The following is a 22,819-nucleotide window of genomic DNA, read 5'->3' on the forward strand; positions in this document are numbered from 1 at the left end:
TTGGAATTATTGCTGGTTGATACTGAAACATCTGTCTGGTTTATACTCTTTCACACGTTCATACCAACAATGCAAAATGGTAGCAGTCTGTGTCCTCTCACCAAGCATTTTATTCTGAACCTGTTCAGCATCTCAACGGTGTTCTACTGGATTCAGATCTGGTGACTCAGGAAGTTGCTGAAGCACAGTGAGATGACTTCTGTGACAGGGTTCATTTTTCATGCTGGAAGTAGCCATCAGAAGATGGTGACATCCTCTTTGATGTTTTTTGTTTTCCACACTATTCTGAGCAAAAGCTCAATCCTGATGTTTGATGTGAACATTGACTGAAGCTCCTGAAGCACCGTGCTGCTGCTGTGTAACTGGACTGGATACTGCATGAAGCAGGTGTACAGGTGTTCCTAATTAAGTGCTCGTTGAGTGTATGTGATCTGCTTAAAATATCTCAGGTGTTAGATGGTTATGTTAAAAGCATATATGCATACATGTTCCCTGAAATACATGTAGTTTAGCATTTAATTTTAAAATTACTAATTTATTCTTAAAAGTTTACAAAAAAATGACAGAAATTATAAATAAACAATATAAATAAAAAAAGGTTATAATTTAGTTGCAAGGGTAATGTCTGTCTTTTCAATGTCGATTCCACTGTTTTTGTAATTCAGTTTGTTGAATTCTTCCATAATCTCAACCATTGTTTTTCCTTTGGTCTCTGGGACAAAATAAATCATAAACACTGCACTGAAAATGGAGTAAGTCACGAAAATCAGGAAGCAGAACTGCCCAAGTTCATCCTGCATGGAAACACACAAAAACAGGTTGTGATAAATGAACAGCATGATATGTAGTTTACTGTAGATAACGATACGATGCACAGCTGATCTCTCACCACTATATAGCCGAATAACATCCCCACAACGAACATGCCCAGCCAGTTGATCGTCCCACTGATGACATAAGCAGAAGGACGCCAGGCTTGTAGGAAGAGGTCAGCAGGAAGAGCCATGGACACTCCAGCTGAGAGGAGATTAAACACTGTTTTTAAAAAGGCAATCAAAACTATAAGCTTGATCATGTTCAAGTGACTAATATCAATGTTTTTTTTATTTGAGAGGTGGACAAGCAACAGAAAACTCACAAGGTCCAAGTCCATAAATGCAGATGACACAAAAGATCAGGGCGATGTTCACATACGGGATCCAGGAGTTCAGATCCTGCATGAATACATGAGAATTTAGATTTTTATCTCTACAAGACTGAGGGGAGGAGGTGAGCAAAGCGTTTGGGTACAGTCACCTTGATGGACAGCGTGACAGTCAGTAGAATCATGGTGACACCCATCAATAAATACCCGTAGCCCATCAGCTTCTTTCTGCCAGCACGATCTATCAGGAAAGACTGAGAGACAGCAGCTGTGTGTTTAGTTCTTTATCACAACAGGACTCAGTGCATTATTCTTTCTGTCTTTCTATTTATTATATTTCCAGTCCCAACATACAAATCAATCTGCCCTCTGACACCTATCCTATCCTAGTGACTGTGAGTAGAAATAGGAAATAAAAAGGTTTTCCTAAAATTCTGAGATTTTCCCATTTTTACCCTCTTTTATTTTTTATTTATATCACATGTTTATGTAGTGTGAGTGAATATTGCTGAGTATACTGAAGTACTGAATATTATTTTCACAATCAACCTGTGATAGCTTGGGCATCCACACTTTAAATCCAGATTTTTAGACTCCACAGAGGACAGAGGCCTTGTTAGACCTCAGCTGTGGTGTGTTCCACTGTTTCACTTCTCTTTAAAGAAATACTTACACACAGGGATATGGTGATGAGCTCTGTTGCTCCGATGCCAATGGCCAAGTAATGCATCTGGTCCTCTGGCACTCCTGACTCACGGAAGATGTCAAAGGCATAGAAGTACAGCTGAACGAGAGAACATAACTAGATGACCTGCATGAAGGTAAAACTGGACCATGTGTATGTGATTATGATGTATATTTTCTTTGTGGTACAAAGGGTGAAATGAACGCACAGCGTTGATGCCGCAGAACTGAACACCAGCACAGGGGATGGCCAGAGTCAGCAGCTGCCACCTCACACAGCGAGAGGTCAGGACGTCCTTCACAGTCTTCGCCTTCTCTCCCTGTGAGCGCTCTCTCTCCTTTCTGCATGTCGTCCAGCTCCACCTTTAAGTCATCCTCCTGCCACAGCCACTGCAGGGCTGGTACACATAATGCACGCAAACTGTGAGTTAATCTGGGACACAAGATAAACTTTCTGCTATAATAACATGGATAAAAGTTTGTTTCATCGTTTACAAATCTGACCACAACCACACAGGTCATTAGACTGCCTCAATCAAATCACATATTTGTCTCACTGTTAATTTGGAAATAATGCTTTGGAAACCTTTCCCTCAGGATTCCCTCCCATCGTCCACTCACCTCTTACGCTGCCTTCAGTGTCCCCTTTGTCAATATAAAGGTATCGAGGTGCCTCTGGGGAAGAAAAGCAGCGTCACAAACTGCAGGATGGCAGGAATGCCACTGACAGCCAAGAGATAAGGCCACATTTCTTCTGTTCCCATTATCTCCCTAAACAGAGGGTAAACAAGTGATGAGTTGGAAAGAAACTTACATCGGGAGCGAAGAAGGAAAAAGGACGACACTGTAGATCTACACTTAAAATTCATTTTAACTTGAAGTTTGTTTTTTGGTTATAAATATTATTCATTTTATGTGTTATGTGCTAACAGACATTTCTTACTTGATGCCAATTATTTGACCCATAACTTTCCCAAAACCGATGAAGATTGAGCTGGTGAGAGTCAGGAAACCTCTGAGTTTCTTTGGCGAACTCTCTCCGAGATACATGAGGTGAACACTCAGGCCAAGACCTGTGGAGAAAGACAACATGAAAAAAACAAAACATAATAGCCTGACAAAAAGTAGAAGATAAAAAAACAACACACATTACACATCATCAGAACATACCGACATTGTATCCGTAGAGAAATCTGCCCAGCAAGATCATCTCAAAAGATTTGGCCATGCGACTGAAGACCATGAGCAGAGCAGCGACAATTGCCACAATGTTGTTGAACAAGAGAGCTTTTTTCCTGAAGAGTCAGAAGATACACCATTAATTCTAGGATAATATAATTATTATTATAATAATAATTCATCAAGAAGTTGTTTTTTGCATATTTAATAAAATGTTGTACAATAATTGAGTATAACAGAGTCAATCTATTTCAGCTGAAAGGACAAAGCTTGTGCACCTGTTGAGTCTAACAAAGAAGCACAGAGACAATCGCACATTGAAAGAATAGATTGTAATGAACTCTCCCATGGCCTTGAACACAGTTAATCTCAACTTCCAGTGCTACAAGAATGGTGTCTGTGGAACAATACGCTCTTTCACCCTTTCTGGTAAATAAGGTATTAAACACATAAATGTATCAAGGATAAGTTCATACAAATGTTACTGAGGAGCTGAAGTTAGTCAAGGTTACACAGAGTTTTACACATGTCTTTCAGGTTTTACCCATGTCAGCCTTTAAAATCCACATCTATATAGCATGACAATTAGCTTAGCTTAGCACAAATGTGTTAATATGTACAGAAACTGATGTGTAAAAATGATAACTTGTGGTTTTGGACTGTTTCTTCAACCTTTGTGGCTGAAAAAGTCAGGGCAAAAAGTTCATGTTGTTATTTCTCCCATGGTTCTTTTGGCTCTGAAACAGATGTGTGGCAGGTCAGTGAGTTCTGAAAAAAACACGTCAGCAAATAACTGTTGAGTGTTTGCTGTTTATTAACAACCCTGTCTAACCCCGCAGATATGCTGTAGATAACACACCTATAATGACTGTGTGTGCGTCTCACCGGCCGTATGTGACAGGAAGGCTGCCGCTGTGAATAGCCCCGGCCCAGGCTCCCAGACTTAGCACAGCCACAATGAAGGACCAGATGAGCTGATTGGCCAATTTGTCCACTGGACCTTGGTACCTCAACATCCACGTGTAGTTCACAAAATTCTGAACGTGCTGCAGAGAGGTCAGAGAGGTTTTCTCTGCTTGTGTCACTTTAACATTCATCATCCTGCGACAGTGAGCACCATGTATATAAGAATATATTTTACTACTGTGGTGAGGAGAATGCAGTGCTACATGTCATTTCTGTGCAGTAGGAAACATACCACTGTGGTGCACTGCACTGACAAAACCCCCATTAAGACATAATTAAAGCACAACGTCTTCTGAAATCTTACCACAGCTGGAGAGGCAATGACAGACACTTGAATCCCATACTGAAACGATCCGCCTATTCCCAACACCATCGATAGCACATACAGCCTCCAGTATTGCAGCTGAAATGTGAAGTGGGAATCACATATACATGAATTATCTTGTCTTTTCTCTGAACAGCAATTAGATAGTATAGGAGAGGGTAGCTGGTGTGTGCTAATTCCCTTAATGGTTCACTGACATGGGCCCTGACATGTGTTTAATGATTATAAATGACATCCATGACTACCACATGTATTAACCTGCATGATGCTTAGTATGACGTCACACTGTGCACTCAACAGTCCTGCCTGTTACATATGTTTGTTTAACCTCAACCTTCACCCTCTTGTCATAAGTGCAGACACACAAAGGTTAGAAATTGTTTAAAACTCTTGTCGCTCTTGCAACTAAATCTATGATATCTTCTTTTTTTTAATAGAATTTGTTGTTTAAAAAAAATAAAAGTACATTTTAAAAAAGCTTTTCTAAAATTTTCTATTTTCATGTTATTAATAAATTACTTAATTTACGTAATAAATGTGCTATATAAATGCTTCACCTGTACTCAGTGGTAGAAAGTTACATTACCTGAAGTACATTACTCAAGTTTTGATGTACTCAGTTTTCATATATTTGCTTCTTTATAACTCTTCTTCACTCGACAACATTTACCTGACCTCTCTCAGTGTAATTAGAGATCAAAGCCCCTGCACACCAACACAGCTGTTTTCAGTTAAGTTGCTGATTAGACCTGCACGAGTTGCAGCTGTGCAGAGCTCAGCTGGGATTCATGTGGGGTTATCATGCATTGTAAAAATGTAAAAAATTGTCCCTGCAAGTATTTAAAGGAGAACACTTGGACTCCTCCCAAATTCATATTTTAATCATCATCATTTTCTTCCTCTTATCCGAGGTGTTCCAGACATCCCAAGGTGTTCCCAGGCCAGATGAGATATGGAACCCCTCCAATGAGTTCTGGGTCTCCCCTGGAGTCCCCTCCAAAAGCTGCCCAGGAGGCACCAGATGCCCAAACCACCTCAGCTGGCTCCTTTCGACACGACAGAGCAGTGGCTCTAATCTGAGCTCCCTCCTCTCCCTATCTCTAAGACTAAGCCCACACAGCAGCCCAGTTCATATTTTGTTGCACAAAATAACAACAAATTATTAGTTATGTTCACTTAAGATGAAAAACGTATCTTCCCTGACCAACCCTGCACTAATATTTAGCCATGTAGGTAGCTTGGAAGTGAATACATTTTCATTTTTGAGGCAAAGCACGACTGTTCCTTTGATCAGAAATAGCTTGCAGTGAAAACAGTCCAAACAAATTACATTGAGCTACATTGAGCCCAGTTTTATTTTTTAGCATTAGACATTTTACAGGCACATATCTCACACCCTTTAACTATAGTAGAAGTAGAAACATTTTCTGTTTCATTAAAATGTTTTTCTTAATATTAGTTCATCACTGACTATTGACTTATAAAAAGTAAAAATATTTGAAATTGATAATTATTGTAAAGTTATATGCAGAGCCCAACCTGCTGCAATTTAAAAGAGAGAAGGAAAAAAAGCAAGTTGAGAAAATCGCATTTTTTTTCATTTTTGCTTACATCTGCAGTATTTTTTTTTTTTCTTCTTCTAAATGTTGACAAATTATTGAATATCTTTACTTCTATTGCGTCCATTCTCTGAGCACAATAAAATGTTCCCCAAACTGTGTATTGCATAAGTGAACATTTTTAAATCAAGTATTGAAAAGTGAGAATACACAAACAGTGCTGTAATGTAACAACAGTCACCCACCTTTTTTGATGCACTCTCCATGATTTCGCTCTGGCTCTGTGGATGCTGGAAAGAAAGAGCGTCACAGCAAGCATATATGAAGGATGCCGCCTGAAGTTACACATCAATAGACTTTAGTTGTTCATTCATGTTATTAGAGCAAGATCGTCATGTTTTGACGTGAGTGATAGGGATGGACAAACGCTGCACTGGATTAAACCTGGCCGGTTCGGTTATTCCTCTGGCTGTGGTGGAACATGTCCTGCCAGTAACTCTGTCTCTACTGGTTAGACATTATCTTAATCTGAGAGGGAGGTGGCTTAAAAAAACAAAACAAAGCTCACATTGAGTTTGTACTGTACATCATTAATCCTATATCAACGCAGTACATGTGTACATTAAAGAGCAGCTCCACTGAGCAGGGGATGAGTTTTATAAACTCTGAAAAAATAACCCAGATGATGTATCAACGCAGCCTCTGTAACAAGTTTCAAGTTAACTGCAATGTAAACTGCATTTAAATACTAATTTTAAAAGTCTGAGGTACAAAGAATTGGTGTAGTATAAATAATATCAGAAGCACTTACCTAAAGAGAAATAAAATATAATAAAAAGAAATATAACAGTGGTAGAAAAATAAAGTGATCCCATCTGAAATATGTGACACTGTATCTGTTTGTTCCATCATTATACTGATGATAAATGGCTCAGGTGCAGGAGTCACACTTTTCTATGGTCGCACCATTACATCAAATAGAAATATTGTCAATATCATTTTAATGATATCCTTTTTTGTCAACTTCCGATCTTCCTGTTCCTGTTGCTCTCACCCAAATATGTCCACTCCTGTTGTCTGTTAAGGGATCTTCAATCTATCCTAAAATGAGAACTGGCATGTAAAAAGTCACACTTATCTTATCCTCATCATAATCATTATATCAAATGAAAAATAATTGTGGTGACCTTCTGGTTTGAATGTGTAGCTGTGTCAATCAGTGCAAAAGACTAGAAAATAGCTTTACAGTCACTTGTTACCAGGTGTTCGTCAGACAAATTTGGTTTCCCATTACATAATGTGAGGGTATGTCTTTGCTGTATTTTGTCTGAAAGGGACATTTTGATGATGTACATCAAAAATCACAAATTTAAAAAACTGTGTTAATGGGAAATACTTTATTTGTTCTGCTCCAGACTGTAAAAACAACAAAATAATGACTTTCATAGTCAACATAAACACTTAACAGTGGGTCACTAATTTCACTCTTTACAAAAGACAGCATTAATGCTCAGGATCATAGACCATTTTCATGAATGAAGTGTGCACAATGCATGTACAGTGTAAATTAATAAGGTGCAAATTAACATTAATGCATGTGTTTGCCTCTGTGAAAATACTGTACATTCTCTTCAAGGTCCACACCGGAAAAAGTACAGTTCCCTGTAGAAAGGCCTGTGTACAGCTTACTCTGACCTTTGACCTAACGAAACAGAGGCTAAGGCAAGGACTGCTCTTTGCAAAATGCATTACTGTTTATTTACTAGGCTAAAATGGTCATTCTCTACCTGAAAACACCTTTATAAATAAATGTCAGATGTGTTTTAGAGGGTTTTCTCAGCAATGGTGACAACAGGTGCTCCAGCAGACACATGCAGTCAATTTTCAATTTATTTCTATTCACCAGATGATTTCTTTTCTGCAATAGAGTTAGCTGAATGTACCATAATTACTTGTATTTCATATTAATCAGTGACAGAGTAGCAAAATAAAAGTGTATACATGTGAAGGTAATTTCTTTAAATCCTTTAAAGAAAACACGCTCCAGATAAAGTTGCTTTCAGTGATATAAAAGTGAACATTCTCCTGTAACTGTCAGACTGCACATGACTTCTTCCTTTTCCAACAGGGCAGGTCAATGTGAGGCACACAATGAATGTGACTCTGTCTCAGGAGAAAGAGTCAGTCTACAAGGCTGTGGAATGACACACTTCACCCAGCTGATACTGAGCTTGAGTCTGAGATGTACGCTTTCTGTCCTGGCCTTTGAAGTTGAGCGTGTGGAATTCACTTGTGATGACTGACAGAGACTTCCCCTTGGTTTCAGGCAGAAACATGCCGACGTAGAGCGCAGACAACAGGCAGACGGCTCCGAAAGGCACGAAGCAGTACTCACTCAGCTCACTCTGTGAAGGAAACATAAGGTGTATGTGTAGAGTATTAGGAATGACTTGAAACATTAATTTGTATAGATGTACAGATGCTGATGAGTGGATTGTGTATGAATGGACATGGTCTGACAGACTGACCACTAGAAATGGGAAGATCATTCCAATGATGAAAAGGTTGAGCCACATCATGGAGCCAGCGATCATGTAGGCTGCAGGCCGAGCGGTCTGGTTGAAGATCTCTGTGGGCAGAACGCCGGTCACTCCAGCTGAGGAGCGAGAGCTCATTCAACTCAAATCAACCCAAATAAATATTTTACATTTCAGATTTCACCTTGAGACATTGTGTGAGTCTTGTCTGATGTGAAATCATGATACAAGCACATATTTAACTGACCTGGTCCCATGCCAAAGCTGAGGATGTAGGTGAAGATGCAGGCCATGCTCAGGTATGGCATCCAGGATATATAGTGCTGTTTGCATATAAGGGGAGGAAAGCAAGAAGAATATAAACCAGACCAGATGTTCTGACTCTCTGATATCTCATAGACTGACCATAGGTATGTGGTAAGTGTTTTAGTCAGTGTACCTGTTTAACATTATTGTATAAACCCTTTGAGTAACTGGAACAAGAATCTGTTCTGCTGGGGTGAAATCAAACTGTGAAACATCTTAAATCATCCTCCTGTCACCTCCATCAAGTATTTTCCCCCAGACATCAACTAAGGCCTGAATGTTGACTCACGATGCCTCCTAGTGGACAATGTCTGAGTACATTCCTTTATACAACAGCACTGTGTTTTCACTTGATGTACAAGTGGGCGTGACACAAAATGGGTGATAAGAATTTCAGATTTTCAGTCAAATGGACAAAAACCTGAAAGCTTCCTCCTGTTTGTGACTGTGAAGTTTTGTAATGTTTGCCCAGCAACTGACCTCTAACCCTAACCAGACAGCTCTACCATAATTACCCAGTAACTTACTAAATACTCACATAATTATCCCCCCAAATCAGTACATATTCACTGTTAATTTGAATATTGAAGATACATACGTTGAAAAAGTTCGAGTGGTCTGTAATACCTCAAACGACAGAGCGATTGTGAAGACAACAGCCCAGATGGTCATGAGGATGAACCCCCCCATCAGCATGAACCTCCGACCTTTGCGCTCAATCAACAGGTTCTGAAAAATATTAAAAGTATGTGCATTATACTCTGCTCTTGTACTGAATTTACATTAAGAGACATACGATAACATGCTGTTAATGAATTAATAGCCAATATTATGTACAGTATATGCACTCTGAATGTGTTTGGATTTCCACCTGTTTATAGTCTTTATGCTAAGCTAAGCTAACTGTTTCCTGCCTGTAGCCTCATATTTACCATACGGACACAAAAGTGGTGCTTATCTTTGCATGTATTTCAAAAAAATATCACACTCTTCCTCAGACATCTTCTTCTTCTTTAGTGACTTATTATCTACTATAAAACCCGTGCAAAGATATTCATGAACTGTAAAAGGTGTTACTGTAACGTTGTGCATAAATGTTCTCAACAAAGAAATATAAAACTGGCATTGTACTGCTCATATGATGCAATATATACTTTATTGTCCTCCCCCCTCTTGAACTAGTGTCCTTGCATTTAACAAATGTCATTCTACATAATACTGTATATACAGAGCACATGATTATGTCAACCACATACTAGTATTCTCACACAGAAACTATGCTGTGTAATCTTTGAGAAGAATGCAAACAGCAGTCTCTCTTTGCCTCCAGCCGGTTACATAACATGCGCTGTAATGACGGATACTTACACACATTATACAGGCTGTGAATTCACATGTACCGGTGCCAATGGTGACATACTGGATTTTATCATCTGCTATTCCGGCCTCTTTAAACACATATGATGCATAGAAGTAAATCTGGAAGAAAGAGAAACATAGGAAGACATGAGAATACTGCAGAGCATCATTACAAGTGTTTCAACTGTTGCTAAGCTGATTAAGCATTTTGTACATGGAGTAATTGTGTTAATACCCAGTCCCCTCTCTAAACCTGCCAAGCATGTGGTTAAAAGCCTTGAAACACAGGAGGTATTTAGTCAGCATTTTCTGATGAGAAGGCAACTGGATGCAGCTCTGAAAATCAGTCTAGACCTGTTATTAATGCTCATATGTGAAAAAAGAAACAAAAGACATCAATAAAAAACAAAGCCCATTAGTCCTTTACTTCATATTGCACATTTGAATCCATAAGCTGCCTTTACATGTCATTCACTGTGTATTATAATGAGGAATGATGCTCCATCACCAGTATGCATTATTGATATGATCTGCAGCAACGTAAAGAAACCCAGACACGGCACAAACCGCTGATGGATCATCTCAAATTTCTAATCTGCTGTTGGACATAGGAGGAGGAAACATCTGATACTGTTACTGTAGGTCAGTATCAGTAACACTGATCCTCGTGTTACATAACATTATTTTCTATGGAGAGACCCGACTACACACCAAGAGAGACAACACACGCTGTAAAAAATATCTCTAATCGTGACATTAATGCCAGTTCTTCTTACCGAGTCATTGCCACAGAGCTGCATGGCGCTGCTGATGACCATGACGGTGATGAGCTGCCAGCGCACAGATCGATCAGTGAACAGCTCCCAGGGTCGTTTGGGCCTCATGCCTTTGGTTTCAGCCTGTTCCTGCAGGATCTCATCCAGCTCGCTGCTCTGGACCTCACAGCCACGGAGACGTCTCAGAGCTGACCGGGACAAAAACAAACAACTTTACCACCTGAGAATGATCTGTTCTGTTGAAAGTCTGCTGAATTATTATCATTATAAATACTGTATGTTTCTATATCTTTTTTACACCATCGGCTTATCGTGTTTTTTTTGTGTTTAACCAGTAACTGCAGCTGTCAGATAAAAACATTATTTCCCTCTGAAATATGGTGGAGTAGAAGGCTAATACACAGAAATATAAAACTGAGATACTCTATTAAGTACCTTAAATTTGTCCTGTAAATGTAAATGTATCTGATTACTTTCTACCACTGGTTGATGTATCACAGTACCCACCGTTAATACAAGCCTCCTTGTCCCCCCTGTCGATGAGCAGGTATCTGGGGCTTTCTGGGAACCACGGCAGGGTCAGGAGCTGAATGAGGCCGGGAATGGCGTTACTGGCGAGAAGGTACTGCCAACACGACTCGCTGCCCAAAATCTCTCTATAAATAAATAATCCAGTGTTACAGTAGATTTCTCTGAGACCTACAGCACACATTTTTACTTCATACTGCCCATACCTGAGTCCCACCACCTGTCCTAACACAACACCAAAAGCTGTAAAAACAGCTGATGACAATGAGATAGCCCCTCGCAGGTGCTTTGGCGCGCTTTCTCCAAAGTACATGGGTTGCACGTTCATGCTGATTCCTGCAAAACAAACCGTGTTTTTTCAGCGAAGATTAAGTTGCAGTTTCCATGGAGTCTATTATTGCTTAATGTCTCCGTTTAGTTCAGTTCTCTTCAGTCTGACGAGTACAGAAGACAGTATCAGAAGACACACACACAGTATACAGTATATCATACCAGCGTTTATTCCAACCAGCACCCGTGCAATAATGATCATCTCAAAAGACTTGGCAGCTCTACTTGTCACAGCTAAGACTGCACCAGTCATGAGGAAAATGTTGTTCAACAGCAGACATTTCTTCCTTTTGGAGAGAAAAGAGAACAAAATTAACAGATTAATAACTGTTGTCCTATATGATCCCCAAACCAGCAATGAAAAGATCACACCAACAATCTGTGTAACCAAAGCCTTGTATATCTTATTCCTTTGTTATCCAGCAACGTTGAACTGGGTGACATATTTCTTCATTACAATGAACATGGACATGACTGCAAATAGTCCCAATAAAAGCAATATTTATTACTACTTCAGTAACTTTCTCTTACATCCTCAATGTGTATCGGTGGACTTGGGGCCGAGCATGACAAGGGTAAGGAAGTCGGAGAGTACTGGGAGAATAACAAATAGCCTGGATTTTGGTCTTTTTATGGAATTTGTCAACAATAAGACATATAATTGAATAAATCCAGAATTATCCTTTAAAAGCAGTGTGATATCATTGATCTCTGCACATGTGTGTTACTGATCAATCATACACATGTAAATTAATAACCACAGTAATCATTTATACCTGTGTGCCACACGTTGATCATTCCCTCTTGGCATGTTGCAGAGAAAATCTTAATTTCTAACCCTCTGTGTATATTATATGTATATATATATATATATATATATATATATATATATATATATATATATATATATATGTTACCTCCCGAAGCGTATAGTCATAGGTCCTGCAATAAGAGCCCCTGCAAAGCCTCCCAGTGAGAAGATAGAGACAATGATTGTCCAGACCAGCGTCACCTGGTAGTCCTCCAACTGGATGTCCCAGCGCTCCATGAACGTATCATTGATAAAGGTCTGAATAAACTGTGAGAGACGACAAGTCAGTTTACCATTAAATCGTAACCAAACACACACACACACTCAAACAGAGCAGCAATTAAAGCTGACACTTATTACCTCCGCCAAAGGAGCTTGTGCAATACTTTCTTAGCTGGTTTGTTTATATTTTGGTGGCGATCCTCGCTGTGATTTCTGCCTTTTGACGATTTTAATTTATTGATTTATTCCAGTAACAGAGAGAGGCTTGATTCTAAATCCTGCAGGGTCAATCAACAGCCTCAGCAAATCAATTCCACTGTTATTCTGAACGATATAAAATGATATATTGTCTACTTTTATCTTTTATGAGTGTGTAGCGGCTGTTGGTTTCATTAAACACTGAGGAAAGATCCTGCACCCACAGCTCAGTAAAACTGGACGTGTTACAATGAGAATGACCAATCACTGGTACAAGTAGCCTAATTCCCGATTGTGCCAATTTATACTGTGACCCAAATGTTAAAATAATACTGATGCTGGTCTGCAACACAAAATACACATATATAGAGAAGTATCACTGGTTTTAATTTACCACAGTGCCAGCCTTACATAGCTGGCTGTTTGTTACATACACCTGGTTACAACTGATGTAATCTAATACAACTTTATGATCATTTTGAGAGATGCAGATTGTGTTGTTGTTGCAGATCTCCGCAAAGGGAGAATTTATCACAGGATTGTTGTAGACTGCTTTACTTGCAGCCAGGTGTCCACACTGTTAGACATTGTTAACGCCTTCTCAACTCTCACCTCTGAGCCTGTCCAGGGCTTTAAATAAATAAATAAATATACCACATGTACACATGTTCCACTGAGTAATCACCTCTCAGCAGCAGAGGGAAATCTGGTGCCACAGACACAAACAGAAAGTTCAAAGTAAAGACTCAAAGAACTTACAATTGTAGGAGCATTCATTATGGCGAGGTTGTAGCCATACTGAAGAGTTCCTCCAATGGCTGCAGAAGCAACCATCAGCACCAGTGTCACAGGACTGCCCTGTACAAAGAGATACAGGCAGATATGTAGGTTTCATGACAATATGTACATTCACATTTGATCAAGTGCAAAACCATGTCAGGTAATGGATCTGATTGTTTCTTTGTTTTCTCAAGATCTATTATCTGCTTCAAAACAGCTGCAGCCGGAGAGACAGAATCAGAATTACAGCTGCAGTATCTGACAATAAGACACCTGCAAACACTACCTGATATTTCCTCTCAAATAGTCATCATAGTTTGTTGCTGGGCACGAGTGTTTTTGTCTCATGATAGCGATACAAGATCAGGTGTAAAAGTAAAATCCCATTAAAAAACTAAAGATTGTCAAATGGAACTTATAAGAACTACACGGTCAAATGAAGATTTTCTGACAGGGTTTCCCCGAGTCTACAGTTCAAAACACAAGGGAATTAAACTCTAACAGAGCCTGGATTACTCAGTGAAAAGTGTAATTTACCTTTTCTGTGTTGGACATTGTTAATCGAAGGTGGTGGTAAAAGGGTAAAAAGTCACTTGATGAAGTCCGACAGAAGAGAGTCTCTCACAGGTCAGCCCACCTCCTGACCATCCCCCAGAGCTCGAGCACGCGCCTGAAGCGTGCATGAGGCGCAGTTAGGGCCTGTTATGATTGGCTGAAGTTGCGCAATCAGCCGGTTACGCACAAGTGATCAAACAGTGAGGTGATGTCTCACCAGGACTCTTCAAACGACACAACAATGATTTACTGAAGGGAAGTGTTGCGGAGACAAGAGTGTGAGAAGAATTAATGCAACATACTGTATTCAGTGAGTAATTAAGAACAACAACGCATGCGCAGTGGGGTTAGTGAGGTTTTCCATCAACCACAGAGGAGTGGTGCTGACACGTGCGGTTTCACTTTATAAATAAATAAATAAAGGAAACGTCAACTCTCAGTATCTTAATCATGAAAACTCACCTGCACATTGTTCAAATGTCCTTTATCTCCTAACGGATCAGTTTATATTTCATGAAAATAATAATGAAGTGTGTAGTTTTAGCACATTTATCTCTCGTGAGAATTAATATATTTATTAATATATATTTTTCTAAATAAATAAAGTGCATTTAAATACTGTTTTTTAAGCAACACTGACATATGAAATACATGTCTATGTGTGTATATATCTATATCTATATATATTCGCAGAAGCTGCTTCACCTTGGTAATCCAGTCTTTTATCTACCTATGTTCAAGTATTTTTTTCAGTTATTCTAATATTTGTTGGTATATTTCCATTTATTGGGACATTATTTTACTACATGAACCTTCATGATCTTGTTTCATGAAAGCATGTGTCCTTAGCAAACTAACTGTTCATGTCCAGCAGATGGTGCTGGTTTGAAATGTTGCAGGCTGCCATAACATGGAAATCTGTTGTTTTCCTCCCAATATGCTCACTCTGTGTGTGTGTGTGTGTGTGTGTGTGTGTGTGAAAGTGAGACAGATCAGTGCCCCACAAATCAGAACAAGCAACTCAGCTGTGGATAGGAAAACACGTGGTTGATAAAGACGGCAGTTTGATTGTAGAATGAAAGGAATTGTTTACATACATTATTAAAAAGGGTACATCATCATCTCAGTTGCATTGGAGCTTCAGGTGACAGTGAAAAGACTACAGACACATCCCCACGGATACTTTTTTATTTTTACAATTTTACATATTGTCACACAATCATCAGCTGAGAGTGTGAAAGGAAAAGAAGAGGTAAATAAGTTTAATATGAATTTGTCCCTTCAGGGGATATTTCTCTCCCTTAATGCAGTAAAGGTGACAAGGCCACAGATAAAAAAGGAGAGGAGACACATTTTGGATTATTGGGATGTTCTAAAGCAAGTGTAAAGGAAGCACAGACTGCACAATTTCCCAGTCAGTTTAAACTGACTAAACTCGAGTTTATCCAAAATCCTTTCACTGCTGAACTTTCCTGGGAAGTTTGGCAGCTTTTCTGAACCCGATTGAAGGCACAGTGGCACTATAGACAGTCAAAAAATCACTTCAAACCATTGGAAATTGTCCTTTGCAGCTCATGAATATCCACACCAAATTTCATGGGAATCTGGCCAACGTTTGTCAAGATATCTCATTCTGGACCAAACTGTTTGACAGATGAACGAACAGAAGGAGCAGAAAAGCTATTCTTAGGCCCCACAAACAAATAAACAAACAAGGAAAAAAAATGTTAATTTTAGAACCAAGTGAAAAAGACAAACATTTAAATCTGTGAACTTTTTTCAGCAGAGTAAATTAAGTCAGTTTTATTTATTTATCTCAAAATCACACGTCTTATGACGTCTTGAAATCTCAAAATGGGGGAAGAAGTCATTTTATTTACGTTATATACTCTGAATTTCACATGCTATTTAAATGTAAGTAGGTATTACTTAAAATAATTCAGTGCATTTCAGGAGGTCTTGCAAATGGGAGGAAAATTCACATTCTCTTTTGGTTTAAATCACCTAGAAATAAATAATTTAATATTAAGATACAAGCTAAGGTGCACCAAACAAATTCAATTAACAAAAAACAGAAACAAAAGAAGTCATATTGAGGACACAGTGAGACGATGCCCCTTCCTCCTCCTCCTCCTCCCTCTCTATCTCTAATTGGTCAGCCTCTGACAGGATTACACGAGTTTCCTCAATTGATCACAGTGAAGTTAAACGGTCGCTCAACCAGCCGGAGAAGAGAAAAGAAGAAGAAAAAAAACACACATATCCACCGCTACATCTGAACTAATGTTAGTGTTTGACATCGGTCGACAGAGCTGCTGTGTGATTAAATGTTTTCTGTGCTGGTGGTCGCTGCTGCTGCTGCTGCTGCTCCTCGCCCTGGAGTCTGCAACACTGATGACTAATGTGGTTTCTCAACGCACGCCCGCATTTCAGTGAAGCTGCCCGTCAAGTTACCACAGTTTAGGCTTCGAGTCGTCAGGATGACGCGGATTTTCTGGGATACAATTTTTCTCATAAGCGGTGAGTAGCTGATTCAGCACGAAAATGGCTTTTACCTGAGTCTAAATCTGATCCTGATTTGTCAGTTTAGGTATTGATAACATCTAGGGATTAATTATTGAAGTTAACAGAGTTGAATGTGAGGTGGAGCTCCTCAGTGCTGCTCTCTGTTGACTCTAATATTTAACATTAATTCAGTGGTTTACATTGTAACTTGTTTATCCTCTGTGGTGTCACTGACACCTGGTTGTATGCCTTTAGTAAGTTTCTCAATGTATTTTTTAAGAAGTGTGTGTTATTTTGATGGATTTCTGTGTTATATATATTTTATGGTGAGAGATAAAGGGTGGGAAACGACCATATTCCTTTTGACTTTTTACAACAACAAACGACTATTTCTGAGCTGGTTTCAGTCTATAGTTGTGATCGCATGTCTTCACAGGAGCTGCTGTATTTATAGTGTTTTGGTTTCATCCTTTTAGTGGATGCTTGACCCTGTTACTATTGTTGGGTACCAGGTACTCAATGAAGCATCGATATCGGATTTAAGTTTTCTGGGACTAACCCTCAGGTTGCTTATTGTATAGAAGGATATGTGACACCTGGCTTTCTTAAGGGCGTGATCCGGATCACAGTATAGTAATATATATTTTTTATATTCCTATAGGTACTTTTAGTATGTCTGTGGTATTCAATGGTGAGTTTGCAGTAATTTTTTTGCTATTATATTCCTGCAGGGATTTGTTGTTATTCCTCAAATTTTTCACGTTAGGGCCGTATCATATTCTAACAGATGTTTGCTTTCCCTCTCTGCAGGTTCACTCTTTACATTTGGAGCTGGGCCGAGCAATTCGACAATCATTGAAGCTCGCATTTCCATCGATACAAACTCCACCGCTGCTCCAAACACCTCCATGGGCAGCTCTGCAACAACTGGCAGCGCAAGCACCACAACGATTACAACCACAAGTGATGTCCCTGTGGTTAAAAGTAAGTCTCAGAGCAGTCGTATGATGTGAAGCTGTAGGGGATATGATATAACTTTCCCTCAGGGATTAGTTGTTATGCCTGTAATTCTACACATCAGGCTGAATGACATGTTAACAGCTGTTGGTTTTCCTCTCTGCAGATTCCCTCTTTACATTTGGAGCAGGGCAGACCGATTCACAGATTATTGACGCTGTCATTTCCATCGACACAAATTCCTCTGCAGCTCCAAACACATCAACAACCAGCTCTGCAACAACCAGCAGCAGAGGCACCACCGCCACAACTACTGCAACTACGACCACTAGCATCCCCCCAGTTAAAAGTAAGATTTGGTACAGTTGTGCCAAGATGCATGGAAGAGTTGAAGGTCATTGTCAAGCCATCTCATTAAAAAAAAAAAAAAAAAATCACTGTATTTCAGATAAAATGTGCCAGTTGTCCCCTTTGCGGCCCTTGATCCACTCTCACTGTAGCGTTGCTTTCACAGCAGGAGTCCTCATCACTGTAAAGCTTCCTATTGAGCTGCAGTGCATCAACATTATGCAGACAGAGTGGCGCGCACTGATAATTGATCCTCTTAGCATGAGTGAGGGCAGCAGTTGTGGTAAATTAAAGATTATGTGCAGTATATTCAGCAATTTCACAGAAGCTGCACCTACAGTATTCAGGTTATTATGTGAAAAGCACCTTTCTTGCCCTAAAGGCTGGTTTCGGTCTCAATGTCGTCCGACTGCCAAAATCACATGGAAAGGGAGAGGGGTGGTAGGCAGATGCCTCAGGGACAACAGAGGGCTTTCACAGAGTCTGAAAGAAGGAGACAATACATGTAGGCTGCAATCCAAAAGCCCATTTACCGTTGGAATGGAGTGTGTGACGAAGGCTGTTATGCAGCTATCTGTCTGGATGTTCATCCTCCTTCCCACCCTGAATGCCACACTGTGGCATCTGTTTCAGCCGCTCGTGGAACATTGACTTTTGTTTGAGTCAGCTATGTAGGAATTTGTCTGACTGTACAGCTTATGTGTAAAAAATGTCCCGTTTTGTCTGGGTGGTTCATTTAATCAGATATTTCTGTTCTGTTGTTTTGTTTGTCAGAGTGAAAACTGATATAGTTGCTATATAAAAAAAAGAGTAAGCCACAATAAAGGTTTTAATTTCTGCTGAAGAATTAGGGTTCCTGCAGGGGTGTGCTCTCTCCTGAGTCCTAATGCGGGTTGATGGACAGAGGTTTTTGTCTGAAGCGTCTCGCTGGGAGTTTTCATTGACTTTTCCTGACTCTAATTGTCCCTCCCAGGTACAGCGAGAGATGTAAGCCATCGCAAATCCACACGCAACTGCGAACAAAAGGCTTCAGTCTGCCGGTGGTGGCGTGGGTGTCAGCTTTAGGATTTAGAACATGTTGTTGTTTCAGGTCTCTGCGAGCTTAGGCTATTTTTAGATTTATCATATTCACCTGTGTTCTTTACACTGATTAAGGGCACTTGAATTACATTTGATATTGTACTTGAGGGAAGAATTCATGCACTGAAAGGACTTCTGAAGATAGAAGGTTCCCGTCCTTTAAGTAATTCACCTAATCATGAGTCGATGTCTCCTTATACCTTGCTCTCAAAGAGAACTGGCCACCCAACTGCAGTAAAATGAGTTAAACTGTATTGATTTCAAGGGGGAATATTTGAAACGCTGGCCTGAATTTTCAGAAACTACACACACGTCTTTCTGAAAATGTCAACAGTATCTCGTCATATGTCTCCACAGAGTTTGTGGCTGCGGCTGTTCGGTCTCATTTCGATGACTGTCCAGACTCCCACCGCCATTTCTGCTTCCATGGCACATGCCGCTTCCTGATATTAGAGGAGACACCTGCATGCGTGTAAGTCATACTCATTTAAATATAAAATGCCAACATTATTCAATACTTTGCTAGACTAATTTGACTCCATGTTGCAGGTGTCATCCAGGCTTCGTCGGGATGAGGTGTGAACATGCCGACCTGCTCGCTGTGGTAGCAACTAATCACAGACAACAGACCGTCGCCACAGTGCTGGTGTTGTGTGTTATTGGCTGTGTTCTGATCATGGTGTTGTGTACACTTTTACAGTGAGTAACAAGCATATTTTATTAGATTTTCTTAAAACAATAATCTCCCCATCCCTTGTACCATTTTCTGGGTTCATAGCTGATGAACTGCACGGTTTTTTGGATAACACAGTGGTTTTTTCATTTAAGAAATGAAATGATGGACTTGATGCCAGACTTTGAGTATTTGAGTTCTTTCTTGTTCAGTTGCTGGTGGAGACAGGACTGTCGCAGGCGGAGACACGCACTGCACTACATCCCAGAGAAGCACGGAGCATCCTACTATCCATCTGAGAGTGGTACTTTTCTTTTTTTCTTGTGTCTAAAAATGTGTTTGATTTTACTTATCAGCTGTTGGCAACACCAGAAACTAATAAATGAAATTAAAGCATAAGCAATAGTTGATACAAGTGAAGAATTGTATGAATGTGGAGAGTCCAGTGTATTTTGCATAAACTGCTATGGGTAGACTGAAGAACTCAACATTTCAGCAAAAAACTAAATGTCGTTCAGTTCAACAATCCCTGTTCTTTCCAGCTTGTGGCACCAAGCCATTTGTTCCTAATGTAAGCGTAAACCTGTGCAAACAAGCATAAAGCCAGTTTCCTGTCAAGTTTCCTAAATCAGCAGAACAACTTAGTTGTTTAGAAAAATGTTACTCAAGCAGGAGTAAATCGTGTATTTATGAGGGACTATTTTCAGTAGTGGATGAATACACATTTGCTGCTCTAGTGAGTATTTATGGCAGCATGACGTTGTATATGGGATTTACTTAAAATAAACTACAGTGGCCATTTTCAGTGGAATGTCCTGGCTCAGTGATGTGATGTTCTTTCAATGTTTTTTGTTTGTTTTTTTCTTTTATCCCTTTTTATCGTATTTCTTGACAATAAGAAAGACTTATAATGTGGCCAACCTTATTGTGTAAAGATCTTGAAATCCTTATAGAAAACAGAGAACTTACCTGTTAATTTTTTATCCTTTCAGTGGTTTGAGAAGACATGTTGCTGGAACATGAGCTGTTTGCATCATGGCGTGTTTAGTTTTCCTCATCTCTCCAGCCTGCAAAACCCTCAGGATTTCATCCAAAGTGGTATTCACATGTTCTGCTCAAGCAATCCTGGCCAGAGGTGAAGAAGCGTTATCTTCAGTGTGGCTGAGGTAGGCCTGCTTGACGTGGGTGGTTAAATGTTACCTGACTTTTTTTTTTTTTTTTTTTTTTTACACTGACTGGGACCTTTGGGTGGCAGCAACCTAGGGCCATGTTTTCTTCACTCTTTGATTCTGTGGAAATACATGCAGAACTGCTACTGTCTGTGTGAAGCTCCGAGGATGAAGCTGCTGCCAAATCTTAACATGGGAAGAGCTCCGTGTGTCCTGATTACTGTTTACGGCTCGCCCAGAGAGTATAAGAAATGGTCCACAAGGCCATTAATCATCCGGTGTGGATGTTGAATAGGAACGTTTATTCTGGGCTGCGGGACAACAGTAATTCACTGACTTTAAGTCAGAAGACCCCAATTCCTATTTTTGTCTTTTAATATCATCGCTCACTTTCTTCAGAACTCTTACAAGCACAGAGGACATTTTTAAGAAATTAAGGTGGTGGAAACTGATGCTTTAAAAACATTTTAGTGTCTTGGTTTTTAAAGAGGGAACTCACTTCACCTGACAGGAGTAGGAATTGTAACTGGACTGACTGCTAAAGGATTAAAAACCCTGGACATACGTGGACTTCCACTAATAATCACACAAAAAAAGGATGCAATTGAAAATCGTTCCAATATGTTTTTGATATGTATTGATGGAAAATAATCATTCAGGTGTTATTTCAAAATGACTTGATGACTGATGATTGCTACTGAAGCTAAAATATCTCTCAGTTTTATTTCTTATTCCTGAGCTGTACTTGAACAGAGGTTTTTTTGATTTGCAAACTATAACCGTACTGACACATGCACATCCTGAATGGTACTATTGTAGAATTACACTTTTCTGCAAGCTTGCTCACTGTTTATTTAAAAAAAGAACACTGCTCTTACTGTACAATGTAGTCACTTTGAAAAAGCGTCCACATAATGAGAGATGCCAAATACACTTGTTTCTAACTTTGCCTGAATGAGCACCTATGGGAAGAGGCACATGGTTTGTACTCATCCACCTGAGCATGCATGCACTTAAATCGCAGCTTGTAGTTTTTAAAGAGGCAACACAAAAATACTTTCTTTTTTAATTCAGGTGTGTTATAGTATTGTCTCTGCTTTGAATTTAAATCATTTTAAAGTGAGAAAAGCCTCTGGAGGTTGATTTAAAACTGAATATTTAAGATTTTCTGGAAAAAACTGGAACAGTAAGTGGTGAGGGAATACAAATTTATCAAAAACTGACATGGATATAAAGTATGCTTTGAAAAAAAAAATCCACCATAAAATGAATGTGATGGTATTTATATGCCAAAAGACTCTGAGGGGATGATATGCTTGTCTTTGTTTACAGTATGTCATGATATTTACAGTCAGAATATCTGTTAATGTTTATTATTACGACATTGATATGTAAATATCAAAAACACACAGGAATATTCTATGTATATGTATGTATGTATATATTGTGTCAATACAAAATCATCTGAAAAGGGCATCCCAATGTTGATTGACCCTTTACTCTGTCAGACTTATGTTGTCACACTTGGAAAGTGTTATCTGCATTTGTTTTCCAATGATGAATTAAAAATGCAAATATGTGTGGGTGTCTTTTTTTTATTTATGTGCTTATGAATTATTACTCTCTCTTGATCTCTCTGGAGTCTTGTTATTTGATTCATTGCGTGACCTTCTTTTCATTTCCCAAGCTCTTTCCTTTTTTTTAACCCCCCCAACAAATACCCTGATTTTCTGACAATCTGCTCTTCTATTTTTCTCTTGCACTGAATATTTCAAGACACAGAAATGCCAACATGAAACCCTGAACCTCAGGCACAATTGAACAAAGA

General features: G+C 39.3%; 2 protein-coding genes and 1 pseudogene across 3 annotated transcripts; 1 reads left to right on the forward strand and 2 right to left on the reverse strand.

Annotated features, from left to right (window-relative positions):
• Positions 1–62: 62 nt before the first annotated feature.
• Positions 63–6,344, reverse strand: LOC108889357 (solute carrier family 2, facilitated glucose transporter member 11-like; annotated as a pseudogene).
• An 871-nt stretch (positions 6,345–7,215) lies between these two features.
• On the reverse strand, positions 7,216–14,338 carry slc2a11a (solute carrier family 2 member 11a). The gene is made up of 12 exons (XM_018685769.2): positions 14,242–14,338; positions 13,684–13,782; positions 12,611–12,771; positions 11,856–11,980; positions 11,570–11,699; positions 11,343–11,491; positions 10,836–11,023; positions 10,069–10,179; positions 9,328–9,429; positions 8,642–8,717; positions 8,386–8,513; positions 7,216–8,262 (listed from the first exon to the last, which is right to left on the reverse strand). The coding sequence occupies exons 1-12, from the start codon at positions 14,257–14,259 to the stop codon at positions 8,044–8,046; spliced, it is 1,506 nt and encodes a 501-aa protein (XP_018541285.1). The 5' UTR covers positions 14,260–14,338; the 3' UTR covers positions 7,216–8,043.
• Positions 14,339–16,459: 2,121 nt separating this feature from the next.
• Positions 16,460–22,570, forward strand: tgfa (transforming growth factor, alpha). 2 transcript variants are annotated; one of them, XM_018685730.2, is made up of 8 exons: positions 16,460–16,779; positions 17,426–17,455; positions 17,575–17,748; positions 17,888–18,070; positions 19,507–19,621; positions 19,699–19,848; positions 20,035–20,126; positions 20,815–22,570. In XM_018685730.2, the coding sequence occupies exons 1-8, from the start codon at positions 16,740–16,742 to the stop codon at positions 20,820–20,822; spliced, it is 792 nt and encodes a 263-aa protein (XP_018541246.1). In that variant the 5' UTR covers positions 16,460–16,739; the 3' UTR covers positions 20,823–22,570. The 2 variants fall into 2 exon arrangements, with proteins under 2 accessions (XP_018541246.1, XP_018541247.1); XM_018685731.2 differs by lacking the exon at positions 17,426–17,455.
• The last annotated feature ends 249 nt before the right edge of the window (positions 22,571–22,819 follow it).

The sequence above is a fragment of the Lates calcarifer genome, linkage group LG12, assembly GCF_001640805.2.
Source record: "Lates calcarifer isolate ASB-BC8 linkage group LG12, TLL_Latcal_v3, whole genome shotgun sequence".
Classification (NCBI taxonomy): Eukaryota; Metazoa; Chordata; class Actinopteri; family Centropomidae; genus Lates; species Lates calcarifer.

Coding starts and splice junctions, on each gene's coding strand:
- tgfa (XM_018685730.2), top strand. CDS start 16,740: ATGACGCGGATTTTCTGGGATACAATTTTTCTCATAAGCG. Junction 17,749..17,887: donor TGATGTCCCTGTGGTTAAAA/GTAAGTCTCAGA, acceptor TCCTCTCTGCAG/ATTCCCTCTTTACATTTGGA. Junction 18,071..19,506: donor TAGCATCCCCCCAGTTAAAA/GTAAGATTTGGT, acceptor ATGTCTCCACAG/AGTTTGTGGCTGCGGCTGTT.
- slc2a11a (XM_018685769.2), bottom strand. Junction 12,772..13,683: donor TAATGAATGCTCCTACAATT/GTAAGTTCTTTG, acceptor CGTCTCTCACAG/TTTATTCAGACCTTTATCAA. Junction 11,492..11,569: donor GGACAGGTGGTGGGACTCAG/GTATGGGCAGTA, acceptor ATTTATTTATAG/AGAGATTTTGGGCAGCGAGT.